This window comes from Prionailurus viverrinus, chromosome B1 (genome assembly GCF_022837055.1).
Source record: "Prionailurus viverrinus isolate Anna chromosome B1, UM_Priviv_1.0, whole genome shotgun sequence".
NCBI classification, from domain to species: domain Eukaryota; kingdom Metazoa; phylum Chordata; class Mammalia; order Carnivora; family Felidae; genus Prionailurus; species Prionailurus viverrinus.
The window spans coordinates 161,880,508-161,898,067 of NC_062564.1; the positions used below are offsets into that span (position 1 = coordinate 161,880,508).

General features: G+C 42.0%; 1 protein-coding gene across 3 annotated transcripts in view; it reads right to left on the reverse strand.

Annotated features, from left to right (window-relative positions):
* The window catches only part of TMEM165 (transmembrane protein 165), a 35,796-nt gene that overhangs the window by 12,203 nt on the left and 6,033 nt on the right, over positions 1-17,560 (reverse strand). For all 3 annotated transcript variants that reach the window (XR_007151421.1, XM_047854923.1, XM_047854922.1), the window contains exons 2-4: positions 9,822-10,047; positions 1,982-2,157; positions 1,039-1,221 (exon numbers count right to left, since the gene is read on the reverse strand). Coding sequence is in view for 2 of the 3 variants with exons in the window: in XM_047854923.1 (XP_047710879.1) it covers positions 1,039-1,221; positions 1,982-2,157; positions 9,822-10,047 (585 nt within the window). In the remaining variant the exon portion in view is untranslated. The remainder of the gene's footprint in view (positions 1-1,038; positions 1,222-1,981; positions 2,158-9,821; positions 10,048-17,560) is intronic.

Below are 17,560 nucleotides of genomic sequence, written 5' to 3' on the forward strand. Positions count from 1 at the left end.
ACGATCTCGCGGTCCGTGAGTTCGAGCCCCGCGTCGGGCTCTGGGCTGATGGCTCAGAGCCTGGAGCCTGTTTCCGATTCTGTGTCTCCCTCTCTCTCTGCCCCTCCCCCATTCATGCTCTGTCTCTCTCTGTCCCCCAAAAAATAAATAAACGTTGAAAAAAAAAATTAAAAAAAAAAAGACACCTCATGTAAAACGTTACTAATTCTTCTCAAAAGAAATAAAGATTATAATTTTAAAAGCAAACAACCTCCCCCCAAAAGCTAGCTTTTACATACGTGGCATTTGAGATCTATGAACAAGATATGGTAGAAGATGCTAGAAGGCTGAGAGCCACAGCTTCTAGTCCTTGCCACTGCTACCAACTAGCTTATGACTTTGGACAAGTTGCCAGGTGTCTCTGACCCTCAGGTTGTGCATCTTTAGAGCAAAGGGCAGGACAAGGTGACCACAAGTCTCCCCTAGCTTACCATTCCAGACCTTAGTATTCCGGGGCTATGATTAGCAAATTGTATATCCAGAAACAAGTCAACTGTAACTGCACTACCCAGAGATAAGCACTGGGAACATTTAGATTTCCTGAATCTTCCATTCACCAAAGAGTGAATATTCCCAGAGCTATGTAGAAATTAGTAAATGAATGAACTAATTTCTCTTGTGCTGGACACTTAGGCTGTTTTGGATTTTCCACTGAATAGTATTTTGTAAAGTAACCCCTGAAACACTGAAGTTCTAAGAAAAGCCAGAAAACCGAGTCAAGACAACTGCCATGGTATCTATCACTCCAGCAAACCTGGAGGGAAGAGGAGTGAACAGGAGTCCAAAGACGGCAGTTAGGTTGGGCCACAGGACACCATCTGCCTGCAGAAGCTGGAGACCGTTCATTTTAAAGAGAATCGGGATTATTAGGGATTAGAAAATAGTCCATATGAAGTAGTCTCTTGGCCCACACGGACTGTTCAAGGTCCTGTGAAGTAACAGTGTTATGCTTAGTTTTAACAATAATACAGAAGCAGTCATTTCTCAAGTATTACTCGCCTCTCTAGCTGCCAGAACAATCGTAGTTAGTTGGGAGCGATCACCCCATTCGGCTAAGAATGTCAGTGTGAGAGCCTGAACGAAGATGGGGGAGATAAAATGCAGCCATCTCTTCTGGGGTATTGTCGTGCTTGCACCCGTTTCAACATCTCCTGGTCCATTTAAGAGTTTAGTTCGTTGAAACTAAATTAAAAAGAAAAAAGAGAGAAAATAGTCCCAGCAGACAAATAAAAAGAGTACAAAATTACTTAATCTTTCTTTTAAAAATTGTTTAAATTCTATGGAATATGCTCCAAGAAACTAAAACTATGTAACCCCAGGGGCACCTGGGTGGCTCAGTCGGTTAAGCGTCCGACTTTGGCTCAGGTCATGATCTCACAGTTTGTGGGTTCCGGCCACACATTGGCCTCTGTGCTGACAGCTCACAGCCTGGAGCCCGCTTCGGATTCTGTGTCTCCCTCTCTCTCTGCCCCTCGCCCCCGCCCCTTAAAAACAAACATACATTAAAAAAATTATGTGACCCCAAAGTTCTCTTTAGAACCACTGGTCTCACACAGCAACACACACTATATTCTCAATTCTTCCGTTCCTCCACCACAAAATCAACCAATATTTACTGATCACTTACTATCCTAAATGCTGTGGGAAGAAACTTGTAAAATACAACCTATAGCTCCTGCTTTGCAGGAGCTTATAATCCCCTGAGGAACCTCATCCCATGAGGTTGACACTCTACCACATCCCCGTTCACTCAGCGTCTTATCACAGACCGCTCTAAGAATGCACAGTGGGCAAAACAAGCTTCTATTTTTTTTCTTTAAACTTCTTTTGAGGAGCCCACATATATCACTCAGATACGGATAACCATGGAAAACCTCTGGATAATACTTATTCTTAGTGGAGTGCTTTTTTGGTCCAGACGTTTAGGAGCGCCATGACTTACTTCTTCATCCTTTTTCTTTAATTCTGCTTGAACTTCTTCCAGTTCCTCTTGACCCTCATCTGGACTCATCTTTAAGCCTTCTCGAAGCATTCTAATGCCAAAAATGGCAAATAATGCAGTGGAAACATAGTACGTATACACCCTGGGGATGACTGTGGTGGCATAGCCGAACAAAACTGGAAGAAAATGCAGAGTATGGACAATTAGCATGCGTCTCATAATTCTGATTATGAGAAATCATAACTGAACACTGTTCTCAAGGAAAAGCTCATCTAAAACATAATAACCGGGCTTGCCACATGTCATGTCAACTTTAGGTAGAAAGTTAACTCTGATGCCCTCTAAGGAGTCGGACATCTTATAACCTGGAAGCTATACCACTTTCATACGCAAGTGATATTTCTTCATCACAAGTCTTTAAATTGCAAACTTCTTTAGTGAAGAATCATGACAAGATTCTCAAATGATAGGTATGATTCAAACTCTGCTCCTTTGTAATTATTTCAATATATCTGATAAAAGAAAACAAATCATTGCTATAACATACCCTAAAATAACATTTACAACAGACTCAAATTTATTCAGTATCGTTCTTTCCTACCATTAAAGAAAAGAGGACCACTGTATAAGTTATACCAAAAAAACCTTGGAACTGTATCAAGAACCCAAATCCTAACCATGAAACACATTTATACCAGCGTTATCAGTTCAGTAGTTAAAACTTAAAAACTACAGAAGGGCCAGAGGAGATTTTCACACAAATAATAAATGTAATTATCCTTTACTTCACATGCTTTTTTTATAAAATGGGCACAACACTTCAAAATCTGGATGAACGCCAAATGTATAACTGCACAGGTAAAATAGTCCCAGGTCACTATAATTACAAAATTCAAGATTTTAAAATCATGTTTAGAAACACATCACATCTATGCTTATGTGTATGTCTATGTTCTGATTATATGTATAAATATATACATTTGCATATATATATATATATATATATATATATACACACACACACACAATACAGACCTATTATTTTCTAGCTCTATCCAGTGAAAAGGCCAAAAAGCAAAGACATCTCAGTAATGAGGCCACTTGACATCCATTCTTGGCTTCTCACACCACTCCCCACTAAAAGCTTCCTCAGAAAAACGGCTAATTCCAGGCCTATGCAGACCAGGTACAAGCTGAACTTGTGCTATCTTGTCATACTAGAAAGTACGGAGGAACAAAACCAATGATGGGAACATGACGCAAGGACACGGGAGCTGGCTTGGAGGGGCTTCCCCCAGCCAAATCTGGGGCAATTGAAGCAACATAATTAGGTAATTAATTATAACCCACTGAAAACAATGAATCCCCAAGTTTATACTGACAACAAAGAGACAAACGAGTGGGATGGGAAGGAGAGCTCTGTGAGCGTAGTATGCCAGGCCTGCTGGACACGGGGATGGACTACTAGAATCAGAAAGCCATCATTCTGCAATTAATCAAGGTAAATTGAGATCATGGAAGAATCATTAACCCTAAACAATGGGCAACAGGGTGTCCGTACGGTCTTATTTAAAGTGTCTCCCTAAAGACTGCATATTAGTTGCAGGGAAAGAGAAAAAGACAGTACACAAGAAAAATCTTGATGTCACTGAGGGACAGACAGACATCTTGTTCTTCCAGATGTGACGTTCTCAGAGGGACAAATATCACCTATGCAGCATTCTGGTCAAAAATGCATTACCTTAATCTAATTATGAGGAAACAGCAGAGAAACACAAAATGAGAAGCAATCCATTAAAAGGGGAGGGGCTGTCTTCTTTAAAAAAATGTTAATATCGTAAAACACAAGAAAAGGTTGTCGAAGTGTTTCCGATTAAAAGACTAAAAAAGAGGGGCACCTGGATAGTTCAGTTGGTTGAGGGTACAACTATTGATTTTGGCTCAGGTCACAATCCCAGGGTTGTGGGGTCAGAGCCCTAGGTCGGAGCCCCATGTGTGGAGCCTGCTTAAGATTCTTTCTCTCTCTCTCTCCCTCTCCCTCTCCCTCTCTCACCCCACCCCCCCGCCCCATCCCAGCTCACACATTCTCTAAAAATAAAAAAACTTAAAATAAAAAAAAAGACTAACAAACTAGTAAGACCCAAATGTAATACCTGACCTAGACTAGCTCCTCCTCTACGGGAGGGGGAAAAGCTGCTACAGAGGATATTAAATCAACTGACAAAACTAAAATACAGACGGTAAAGCATGTATCCATCTATTCCTGTATATGAAGATATATGTGTATATTTATCTACTTTATGTATCTGCATATATAACATGTACATGTCATATATATATATAAATATATAAATTATGTATGTAACTACACATATAATTTTACTTATAGACAGGTAAGTCACACAGGCTAAAGCACTGGGGTAAAATGCTAACAACACTGAATTTGTATAAAAGGTGTACAGGTGTTCTTTGTACTATTTTATTTTTGCAACTTTGTAAATTTAAAATATTTTCCCTAAAAGGTTTTAAAATTTAAAAATGGAACGTAGTGAGCTTTTTTAAATCTCCTAAACTCAGTTTTCCTTCTATCTTCAGATAGTCTTAAAATGAAAACACCCTGATACTTACTGATCCTTACAGAGCCATCTTTTCTGCCTTCTGCCTGACATCTCCATGGGAGAGCAAAAAAACTACTTGGCATTGTAACTTTTTCTTCTCCTGGTTACTCTCCCTCTATTTCCTATTTCTTTGGAAACTCCCTCAGACACTCAAGCACTTTTGCTCTGGGAACAGGGAGATGTTACTTCTCATTAAGCATGGACTTTGCAACCAGTCAGAACAGAGCTACAAACGCACTGGTCCTTCTACATCGTGGCAGTGTTGAAGTTCCAAGAAAAATCTGGAGTGAAGATAGAGACATGGGACTCACAGACTTTTAGGTAATTAAACGGAGAACACTCAGCACAAGGACGTTAGTGTGAAGGGGAAAAAAATGGGCCAAGGATACAATGGTGGGGGATGTGAATATTTACTGGTACAAAGTGTTTTCGAAGAGAAACAGAAATAGAACGATAAGCACATGGTGTCATAGAAGCCAAGAGAATAAAGCGGTGGGGAATGCCCGTGAATGTGGCCTGCGGGGGCTCACTGAAATGAAAACTGAGCTCTAATAAGGGAAGCTGGTTACTGAAGTCTTGGCAAAGACGTCAGAAGCAGAAATCAGATTACAAGTGGCTAAGGAGTGAAATGGGAGAAAGAGCAGAGTGTGTGCTCAGAATATGAGGAGGAAGAGCAGAGTAGTAAACTCTACTCTAACATGGGGGCGCCTGGGGGGGCTCAGTCCGTTAAGCGTCCAACTCTTGATTTCAGCTCAGGTCATGATACCGTTCTTGGGATTGAGCCCCGCATCAGGCTCCATGCTGACAGTGCGGAGCCTGTTTGGGACTCTCTCCCTCTCTATCCCTCCCCCACTCACGTTCTCTCTCTTAAAGTAAATAAAAACATTAAAAAAAAAACCTCTTAAGTACACAGGATTCTCATCATGCTGTTGTCAAATGGCACAGAGGGGCTAGGTAAATGCCCCCAGCTAAGTGAGGGGCTGAGCAGGAATGTGACCCCCCGCCCCGGCCCCCCCATGTTTAGCCCTCCACTGGCGTATAAGAGACAAGAGCTGCAAATGTGCAATCTCCGAACTGGGACTGACATACTCCCAGAGATTCTCAAAGACTTCACGAGGGGACACAGATGAATATTTTGCAAAAGAATCTATTTCCAGAAGTTCAACTTCCATAGGTTCTCTTTCCTAAAATTCATCTGCCTAAAAACATGCTTGTGGTTAAGGAGTCCTGCCGGCTTCCCTTTCTCACATCCCTTCTTGGTTGCCATCTGTCTCCTTTACAAGGATGCCCTTTACCCAGCCTTCTATGGTGCATTTCCCCACAGTACGGAAAAATAGATGTCCTCGGGCAGCAGAGAGGGGGTCTAAACTACCGGTGTCTTCAATCAAGGCATAAATCAGACACAGGGCTTTGGGGCTTCCCGGTCTTATGCAAGTTTCTGGTAAGGTCATGACATCAGAAATAATGGCATTATGTTTGTTGGAACTAATGGTCATGGCATTAGAACTAGGGTACCTGCAGGGCCCCTGGGTGGCTCAGTCGGTTAAGCGTCCGACTTTGGCTCAGGTCATGATCTCGTGGTTCATGAGTTCAAGCCCCACATCTATGGTGACAGCTCAGAGCCTGGAGCCTGCTTCAGATTCTGTGTCTCCCTCTCTCTCTGCCCCTTCCCTGCTCACGCTCTGTCTCTCAAAAATAAACAAACATTTAAAAAAAAAAAAAAAGAAAAGAAATAGGGTACCTGGGCCTTGATAGGAATGACAACTTTCACTGAGAAATTGTGCCTCTTTCATTCTCCAACCAGTGTAAACAATGCATGTTCCCTAAGGCAGAGTCTTGTTACACGAAGCAAAGAGATCATCAGAAGGAAATACTACAGCCCTCGGTGTCTTACCTCGCCCTTGTGGCACTCTCATAGCTGGGTGCCATGCCTAATCCAGCCACCTATCGTCCATTTTAGAAGAATTCTAAAGCAGATGGTTGTCATGGGGATGCATATCCTGTTCATTTATTTTTTTTTTTTTTAATTTTTTTTCTTTATTTATTCTTGAGAGAAAGACAGGGTGTGAGCCGGGGAGGAGCACAGAGAGAGGGAGAGACAGAATCTGAAGCAGGCTCCAGGCTCTGAGCTGTCAGCACAGAGCCCGACGTGGGGCTCGATCTCACAAACTGCGAGATCATGACCTGAGCCGAAGTCGGACGCTCAACCGACTGAGCCACCCAGGCGTCCCATCATGTTCATTTAAATTCAAAAACCAAGTCAAATGCTTTGTGACCGAGAGTCACAGGATTAGATGATTTACTATGGACCTACTAGAACTGCTTTAGCAATCAGGTAACATGGCAGACATTTTCTATAAACTGAATGAGCTATATCTGCAGCTCCAAGGTTCTGGCAAAAATATACTTAAAATATGTGATGTGATACAATTTTAAATAAAATCCTTTATTGGCAAAAGTACACACAAATGAACAATATTTCAATTTTCTCAATTATTTCTAAATATAGCCAGTTAAACAAAGTACTCCTAAGTAAAAGACTAACATGTAGGGGCACCTGGGTGGCTCAGTCAGTTAAGCGTCCAACTTTGGCTCAGGTCATGACGTCATAGTTCATGGGTTTGAGCCCCGTGTCCAGCTCTGTGCTGACAGCTCAGACCCTGGAGTCTGCTTCGGATTCTGTGTCTCCCTCCCTCTCTGCCCTTCCCCTTCTTGAGCTCTCTCTCAAAAGTAAATAAACATTAAAAAAAAATAGGGGTGCCTGGGTGGCTCAGTTGGTTAAGCGTATGACTCTTGATTTCAGCTCAGATCATAATCTCATGAGTTTGTGAGATCAAGCCCCATCTCAGGCTCTGTGCTGATAGAACACATTCTCTCCCTCTCTGTCTGCCCCTCCCCACTTGTGCTCGCTCTCTCTCTCTCTCTCTCTCTCAAAATAAAGGAATAAGCTTTAAAAAAATAAAGATCAGAACTGAGGCGACACCCTGCTTAATTCTATCAACAGAAATATTCATCCAAGGACACATAAGCTAATTTAAAAAGAATAGTTCTGGGGCACCTGGGTGGTGCAGTCGGTTAAGCGTCCGACTTCAGCCAGGTCACGATCTCGCGGTCCGTGAGTTCGAGCCCCGCGTCGGGCTCTGGGCTGATGGCTCAGAGGCTGGAGCCTGTTTGCGATTCTGTGTCTCCCTCTCTCTCTGCCCCTTGCCCGTTCATGCTCTGTCTCTCTCTGTCCCAAAAATAAATAAACGTTGAAAAAAAAATTAAAAAAAAAAGAAGAATAGTTCTATCATTTCATTAAAAGATGCATTTCCAAACTTTAAAAAAATGTGTTGGGTAGTGTGATATATTAGCTAAATATATGTAATACGAATGTATGTAGTTTGTGATATAGTTTGCTTTGATCAACTATACTATTAATAACTATAATCTGTAAAAAATATTAACATTTGAAGACTTAACAAAGGAAACTATTGGTATCTTTTTTTTTTAATTTTTTTTAAATGTTTATTTTTTGAGACAGAGAGAGACAGAGCGTGAACGGGGGAGGAGCAGAGAGAGAGAAGGGGACACAGAATCCCAAGCAGCCTCCAGGCCCCGAGCTGTCAGCACAGAGCCCGACTCGGGGCTTGAACTCACGGACCATGAGATCGTGACCTGAGCCGAAGTCAGACGCTTAACCGACTGAGCCACCCAGGCACCCCTATCAGTCTCTTTTAAAATTCACTTTATATGCAAATTTTTGCTGCAAATAAATGACAGTGTGATCCATAAGAGATTTTCAAGGAGAAAGTCATAATCATTAGGGTAAAATTCTATGAGGAAAAATATACCAGAAATTAGATCTCTGCAACCCCTTGAACTTAAGATGACACGCTTTAGATAACTTCCACATGAGAGACATGCAGAGTTTTTCCAAATGAGACACAAGGAAAGTCTGCAGACCACCGCACCAGCCTACAGCACAGGTGCGCAGCGTGGCCAGCGGGAAGGGGAGACAGGTGAGGGCAGGGCAGGAGACCAAGGTGGCCCTCAGCTGAGGAAGAGGAAGTGATCAGAGAGAAGAGGGGGGGGGCCCAGGGCACCGGGTTCTGAGGAGGGAACAGGCAGAGAGGCCACCTTTCAAGCTACCCTCAAAGTGAGAGAAGTTTAAAAAATAAAATCCTCTGATACTATTCATACTCATTCTGAACGATGACGTCACCACTTAACAACTCTCTCCACTCTCCCTATTTCCTGTGTCAGAATTTCCTTTGGAAGAAAAAAATTGTTTTTATTATGAAATATGATTAATGCTTTAACTTCTAAAATGTGTAGAGTGGTCAAATTATTTTAATCAGTAAAATACTCCTTTATTTTAGGTTTAAAACAACTTTAACTTGGACGGGTGTCCAAGCAGCCAGAAACAGAACTTGTTCTGTACATGAAGAACTAAGCTTCAGATGTGAGAGATGCTGAGGGGCAGAGGACCGAGCACCTGCAATATAGGATCTCACTTAACACGGACCACAACCCTACAAGGGAAGTAGGCTTTATCCTCTCTGTTCTACAGACGCGGACACTGAAGCTCGCAGGTTAAGGAACTTATCATTAGGCCACTACCCGGCATCAGGCTCCAAGCCAAGTCTGGCTATAAGGGGAAGCTCCCGGCTTTCCTCCCAGCTTGGGGTGGCTTTGGAATTAGAGACTCCACTCTGTTTAATTATTTAGTGTTAACGTTTACTTTCGCATGGTCCAATTCTTTGAAAAAATGAAGCCTGTAGAATAGAAACACAAACTGGGAGTCGAAGAACATTTCAGCCCTTTATTATAATGGGGTAAGAACAGAGTAACCAAACACAGTAACTACGAGATGTCCTTCAACAGCTACTGGTTTCCAACATGTCCCTGAAATGTATTTGAGTCCTATTTCTAAGATATCAGATATAAACCTATCTGGACTGAAAAGAAAAAAAGCCAGGATACACACAGTCAGCAAAGACAAAAACTAGTGAAGAAATGAGAAGTATGTGTCTTGGCTGTGAATAGCTGAAAATTTAACTTTAAAAGTGCAACATGGTTTTCAGCGGTTTATGTACCGATACCATATTCTGTTTACTAAATTCTGGAACTCTGGGAACCAAACTGCAACCCAACTAGCTGGATGATTCCATGACTCAACGGCCCACACCACGCTGTCTCCTTAATCCACTGAAGTCATTAGGAGGAAAGAGCACACTCACCTGATAAGCACGTCATCAGGCCCAGGGCAAGCATGGCCCCAGCCAACACCGTCAGACGGTTATAGCGCATGGCCATGATGGCGGCTATGAAAAATGTCTTATCACCCAGCTCAGATACAATGATAACTGATATGGCAGCGACAAATGCATGGATAAATCCCAAATTTGTCTGGGTAGCTGGATCTTCTTTATTGGAATGAACCGGGGCAGCTGGTGTAAATCCTTTCTGAAATAAAAAAAATATATATATATATATGTATGTATCAGCTACTTCTTGAAAAAAATCATTACTTAAAATTGTTTTATTTTTGAATGCGAATTAAGGTTTTTTCTGGCCATTAGACTTATTTCCTGCCTAAGCACTGTGAAAGCCATTTAAAAAAATTTTTTTTTAATGTTGGGGCGCCTAGGTGGCTCAGTCAGTTGAGCGTCCGACTTCAGCTCGGGTCATGATCTCACGGTCTGTGAGTTCGAGCCCCACGTCCAGCTCTGTGCTGACAGCTCAGAGCCTGGAGACTGCTTCGGATTCTCTGTCTCCCTCTCTCTCTGACCTTCCCCTGTTCATGCTCTCTGTCTCAAAAATAAATAAACACTGGAAAAAATTTTTACTTATTTTTGAGAGAGAGCAAGAGACAGAATATGAACAAGGGAGGGACAGAGAGAAAGGAGACACAGAATCCAAAGCAGGCTCCAGGTTCTGAGCCTGATGTGGGGCTTCAACTCACAAACCAGGAGCTCATGACCTGGGCTGCAGTCAGATGCTTGACTGACTGAGCCACCCAGGTGCCCCACTCTGAAAGCCATTTGTAATGACCAAAACCTCTAGCTGATGGATGCCACAATGCAGATCCAAGTACAAGTCTACAAAATAATTTTTTTTTAAAAAAGAGTAGAGACCAGCTATAGCCCCATACTAAAACTACCTTATTTTCTAAGTATTTGTGATTTGAGATTTAGTTCTCAGCTATGTCTCATTCAAATTTTTACTTGTAACTTGAGTGGAAGAGCCAGGTATGTTTATCAAGCATTCAGGTAACGGAAAGCTGAGAGAAATTCCGTTAACACTTTAGAGGACAAAGTAGGTTCCAGAAAGCTCTCAACAGACTAGAGCAAGAAATGGCTCCAGTTAAGATGAGGTTTAATATAACTGGATATAAAAATATATAACTTATTCAACACCAAAAAACCCCCAATAATTTGATTAAAAATGGGCAGAGGACCCGAACAGGTATTTTTTCCAAAGACAACCAGATGGCCAAGAGACACATGAAAAGATGCACTACAACACTCGTCAGGAAAAGGTAAATCAAAACCGTAATGAGGTATCACCTTAATCTGTCAGAATGGCTAGGAAAAAAAGACAAGAAATAACAAGTGTTGGTGAGGGTGCAGAGAAATGGGAATGAACCCTCATGTGCCTGGTGGGAATGCAAACTGGTGCAGCCACTGTGGAAAACAGAATGGAGGCTCCTCAAGAAATTAAAAATAGAACTACCCTAAGACCCAGTAATTCCACTACTGGGTATTCACCCAAAGAAAACAAAAACACTAATTTGAAAAGATATATGCACTCCTATGTTCACTGCAGCATGACTGACAACAGTCAAGACAGGGAGGCAGCCTGTGTCCATCAACACATGGATGAATAAACATGTGGTACACACACACAGTGGAACATTACTCGGCCATAAAAAAAGATGAGATCTTGTCATGTGCAGCAACACGGATGGACCTAGAGGGTATTAGGCTAAGTGAAATAAGGGAAAGACAAACACATGTGGAAGACCAAAACAAATGGATAAACAAACAAAAACCATGAACAGAGTCATAATTACAGAGAACTGATGCCTGCCAGGGAGTTGGAGGTAGGGGGATGGGCAAAATGGAGTGAATAAGTCACGGGAACAAAAGGTACAGCACAGGGACTATAGCCATGGTACTATGGTAGCCATGCATGGTGACAGATGGCAGCTACACCTGTGAGGTGGCATAACACAGTTGTTGAGTCCCTGTGCTGTGTACCTGAGACGAATATAACACTGTGTCCACCTCACTTCAATAAAAAAATTAAAAACTATTAAAAAAATAGACATAGATAGCTGTATATACGGATGGTCCTAGGCTAAAGTCTAAAAATATCCTAGGAGATGTAATGTGGTCTAATAAAAAAGATAAACCGAAGTCTTGGTCAGCATTAATAAAGTCATTTTAAGCTGAAAACGTGACCAAGCTCAAACAAGCAACAGGCACTTCAAGTACTTGAAATAGTGGCAAATCCATTATTCTGTGCTGCTCAGTTCTTACAGAAGTTTTGTATGGCTCTGGGGCAGCACCATGAAGAAAGCACTGCCCCCCCGAAGATCATCCCAGACAGAAGAGGCTCTAAAACCAGGGACTGGCAAGCTACCGTGGGGCCAAGTCCAGCCTGTGTCAGCTAAGAGTGTTTTTTATATTTCCAAAGGGTTGCAAAAAATAAAAACAAAGAGGGACGGAAGAGGAGGGCTGGAAGAAGGAAAGGAAAATTATGCAACAGAGACCTTAAGTAGCTTCAAAACCTAAAGTATTATCTGGGCCATTAAAAAAAGTTTGCCAACTCAGGCTCCAAAACAATCAAATGAGGGATTAGGAAGGACTGGGGGCCTCTGTTCCAATAACCGCAAAAGTCTCTATGTGTGTATTTACTCTGTATGATAGCAAGAGGTAGAACTAAAAAGTCCCGGGGGGGGGGGGGGGCGCGCCTGGGTGGCTCAGTAGGTTGAGTGCCCGACTTCGGCTCAGGTCACGATCTCTCAGTCTGTGAGTTCGAGCCCCTCGTTGGGCTCTGTGCTGACAGCCCAGAGCCTGGAACCTGCTTCAGATTCTGTGTCTCCCTCTCTCTCTGCCCCTCCCCCACTCGTGCTGTCTCTCTCTCAAAAATGAATAAATGTTTAAAAAAAAAAAAAAAAGTCCCAGGGGACCGGAGGGCGGCACCTGGGTGGCTCAGTCATTTAAGCCTCTGACTCTTGATTTTGGCTCAGGGTTCATGAGTTTGAGCCCCACACTGGGATTCTCTATGTGTGTATGTGTCTGTTTGTCTCTCTTTCTCTCTCTCCCTCCCCCTCCCCTACGCACATGTGCACTCTCTCTCAAAATAAATAAATAAAACTTAAAACAAACATCACAGGTAGCAGGTTTGGTGTCAGGTTTTAGCTTAACACAGGGAAAAGATTTCTACCCCCAGAGAGCCACCTGAAGCCGAGCTGGGCTGCTAGAGAAGGTAGGAAATTCCCTGCTCAAAGTCACCATTCCAGGGAAGAGAAGGACCACTTACAGGAAAATTTTCAGTGTGCGTGTCATTCCTCAACTAACAACGTAAACTTGTCCCATTCCACAGTGAAGATCAGCAAGATTTAAGCATTTATGAGACTACAACTTTGAGCTACAAACTGGGGAAATTTAACATTTTAGAAAATATTTGGTATTAGAACTAAATCAAGAAGGACAGCCTTGGAAGTCGGCTCTTGAAGAAGTACCATTCACAGAAATTCTGGCCTTCTCTCCATTCCCATTTTAGTTCCATCTATGCTGATGTTTCTTTAAAAATGAGCTTCCTTTCTCTTCAAATACTCTACAGTCATTAAGCATCAAAAAATATATATATAAGCATTGCAACTTGGCTCTCATTAATGCAACCATTCTCCTCTCTGATACACTTTTTTTTTTTTTTAATTTTTTTTTTCAACGTTTATTTATTTTTGGGACAGAGAGAGACAGAGCATGAACGGGCAAGGGGCAGAGAGAGAGGGAGACACAGAATCGGAAACAGGCTCCAGCCTCTGAGCCATCAGCCCAGAGCCTGACGCGGGGCTCGAACTCACGGACCGCGAGATCGTGACCTGGCTGAAGTCGGACACTTAACCGACTGCGCCACCCAGGCGCCCCTCTGATACACCTTTTGTATGAAGAAACGTCTCTGTAAAGTATGTATCATCCGAAATCCAAGAAAATGTTTAGGAATAAATATACATTGTTTATGATCAATTAGGTCCAAGCTCAAACAGAAAATGTTTACTTGTAAAAACAAAACAGTGACCAAAACTACATATTTTTATGGCTTTATAACTCCCTGCTATAAAACCTTGGCCACATTACTTCGCCTCTCTGTTGCTCTGTGAAAAATGAAGACGACAAAATAAAATTTGCCTCCTGAGTATGACAAGAGAAAACAAAAAACTACATACTCTTAAAAACTTGCTATATACAGAACACAAGAAACTCAACTTGCAGCTTGGATATCCAAAAAGATTAAGTGTGAAACCGCCAACCACGGTGAAAAGAATGTAAAACCAAAGTATCAGGGTATTATGGAGGTCAATTTTTAAAACTTAAAGTGCTAATAATAGGGTCAGAAAATTATCAGCTACCATGCGTTTGCTGTCAAATGCCTAAGTGCTTACTGTGTGCAAAGAGCACATCCTTTTTCTAACTCACCGTCTGGGTGACTTGTAATGGTTCAATATGTGGCTGTGCTATCAAAATGCCTGGGTCCACAGCCAAGGCATTATCAGTCGACCTTGGGCCGGGAGGTCTGCCTCCCTGTGACCCAAGCCCCACTGCAAGATGAGGGGTACCTACATTTACAGACTTGCTGTGAAGACTGAGTTAGTAACACATAAAGCTGCTAGGATGATGCCTAGGACGCAGCAAGGGCTCAGCTACAGTTATCTCAGCACACCACAACACAACCAGTTTAATCTCTGTAAAACTAGGTTCATCGTGTTACCTCACTGTTTTAAGAATGAGCCTTACGGTCCATATGGAAGGATAAATAAGCCAGAGGAGCTTATTTATTAATAGCTTATTTATTAATATTATTAATAATATTATTAATAGTATTAATAGAAAATACTGCAAGCCACATAATTTAAATTTTCTGGTAGCCACATTTTAAAAAGTAAAAACAGATAAAACTTTTTTTTTTTTAAGTTTCTACTTCTTTATTTGAGAGAGAGAGATAGAGCACAAGCGGGGGATGGAAAAAGAGAGAGGGAGAATCCCAAGCAGGCTCCACGCCGTCAGCATAGAGCCCGATGCGGACCTCAATCTCAAGAACCATGAGATCATGACCTGGGCCAAAACCAAGAGTCGGATGCTTAACCAACTGAGTGAGCCACCTAGGCGCTCCCAAATAAAATTATTTTTAACAATATTTCCAATACATCCAAGATACTACTCTGGAAGCATAGCATTCTTTTTAGTTTTATTTCCACACTAAGTCTTCAAACACTGTTGTCGATCTACTTGCCACACCCATCTCACACACATCTCAGTGTGAACTAGCCACGTTTCAAGTGCGTAAGAACCGCCATGGCTCATGGCTCTGGTTCTGGGCAGTGCGACACAAGAGCACGTGAAGGTTTTGGTAACCACAAGCCTTCAACGATGTAGCCCTACTGCCCCTCCTACCCCCTTTTCATTATTCATCTTGATTCCTCAAGATCCAACTTACACAGAACCTCATGAGAAAGGCCTAACCCAACAACTCCAGCCCCTAATGATCCTGTTCCCCTCAAGTAAAAGTGAATGCATACTGTGGACAATGTGTCATGGCAGGCGTATGACTGAAACAAAGTTTAAGATAGGAACACTCAGGGAGTTAATCTTTTTGTATTAGAAGCATGTATAATGTTATAATTTGTAATAATAAAAGACAAAATAACACAATGTCCATCAATAGGGAATTGGTTAAATAAATGGTAGCTTATTAGAATACTATATTCTAAAATATAAGTGAAGAATCAGGATCTTTTATATATATTAATAAGGAAAAATCAGTAAGATATTTTTAAGTTGGAAAAAAGCATGCATTATGTATACAGTCATCGTATGTATGTCTGTGGAGGGGCACAGAGGTAGGTAGGTATATATAGCATGTATACAGTTGTTATCGCATGCCAAATCTCAGCAAACAGTTACCAGTGGGTGTTTACAGGGAAGAAACCAGGATGACTAGAATAGGGGTCGACAAACTTGTTCTTAAAGGGCCAAATATTTAATCTCATGGACCACAAAGCCTTTGTGATAACTACCCAATCAGATGCTGTAGCAACAACAGCCATGGATAATACTTTAACGAATAGGCATGGCTCTGTTCCAATAAAAAAACTTTATTTACAAGACAAGGAGCCTGTGGTAAACTGCAGTCTGCAGAGCCCTGAACCAGAACACCAGAGGAGGAGACATACTGTTTCACTCTACATACTTCTGTACCTTTTGAGTTTTTATTTTTTTAACCATGCACATAATTACAAACACCTGTTGTGCACCACTTCAAAAAGATCTCTTGACCCAATCTCTTACCCCCCTTATAGAGAACCAGTTCCTTGAAGGCTGCAACTGGCTTCAGGCAGGTCCAACCAGAAAAGTAAGAGCTCTGTACTTATTCACTACCCGGAAGTATGGAGAAGTTAACACCTGTGGGGCAACCTTTGACCAGTGGGGAAGTCGGCCCTGAAATTCATTTCATAAGCCTCCTTCAAATTCTCAGCAGGATTCAATACGAGCCACTCACGGAGTGATTACCTTGAAAATACATTGGGGTGCATGCACTTACCTCATTCCCAGGACTGACCATTTGAAAGAATGCAGGCATGTTCTGAGAACGGGGAGTAAACCATCAGATGAATGGCTGGGGTAAGATAAGAAAGGTAAGTTGAGCCCAGACTGAAAATCCTGTGTGTTCAGACTGGCCCAGAGGCAAGCAAGAAGCCCTTAAAAGTTTGAGTAGATGTCACAAATATGATTAAGGCATTATGACTAACAGATCAGGGCAGAAAGTAGAGAATGGTAGCCACTGGACCAATTCATGAGGTCAGCTGCATAAGACCAATGTTGAAGACAAGTTAGGGAAGGGAAAATTCTGCACCTGAAGGACAGGGAAAACATCAACAGAACTTTAAATGGAGTGGGGGGCGGGAATCAAAGACGATGGTAAGGTTTTCTGCTGGGTTTACTGGGAGAAATATTTGTATTCCTACAAAGCATGTGGGACAGAGGAATAAAAATAAGGGATTTGGTTTCAGACACATTCAACGTGAGGTGGTAAAAAGCATTTCAAATGAAGGTTTCCAAGAGGCCGTCAGAACCAGGATTCCTGATTTGAAGCCAGCACAGCCTCAAGGTAAGTGTCTGGCTGCTGGCAGCCTAAATTGATCAGCTAAAGCCCTGCAGGCAAGAGATTTCCAAGGCAGAGGGAGATTAGATTAAGTGGAAACAATGAGACTTAGAGAATGTCTATACTTAGGGAAGGAGGAGGAGGAAGAAACAAAAGAACAACAAAACTGTCTTAGATATTTATAGAGCAGGCAGGTAAGCACCACAGATGGTCCAGTTGGGGGCAGTCACCATTCGCTGAGCGACTAACTAGATGCCTAGTATTTTCATTGTTTTTCTTGATACTCAGAAACCTGAGAACTATTATCCCAAATGAACATAAGAAGACGGAAACTTATGAAGATCCAAGTTATACAGCCGAAATGGGGTAGGACTCTCAAAGAGGAGGGTTAACAGTGCGAAATGACCCCTGGGGGAGGCAGGTCGGTAGGCTTTAGGTATTCTTTAAAAACAGTTCCAATGAAAAGACAGCGACCAAAGTCAGATAAGCAAAGACTAAAGCAAAGTGAAGAAGCCGCTAAATCCCTAGTTAGAAATTTGGTCTGTAAAACTCAAGAGGAGAAACCAATACAGGCAAGTAGTTAAAT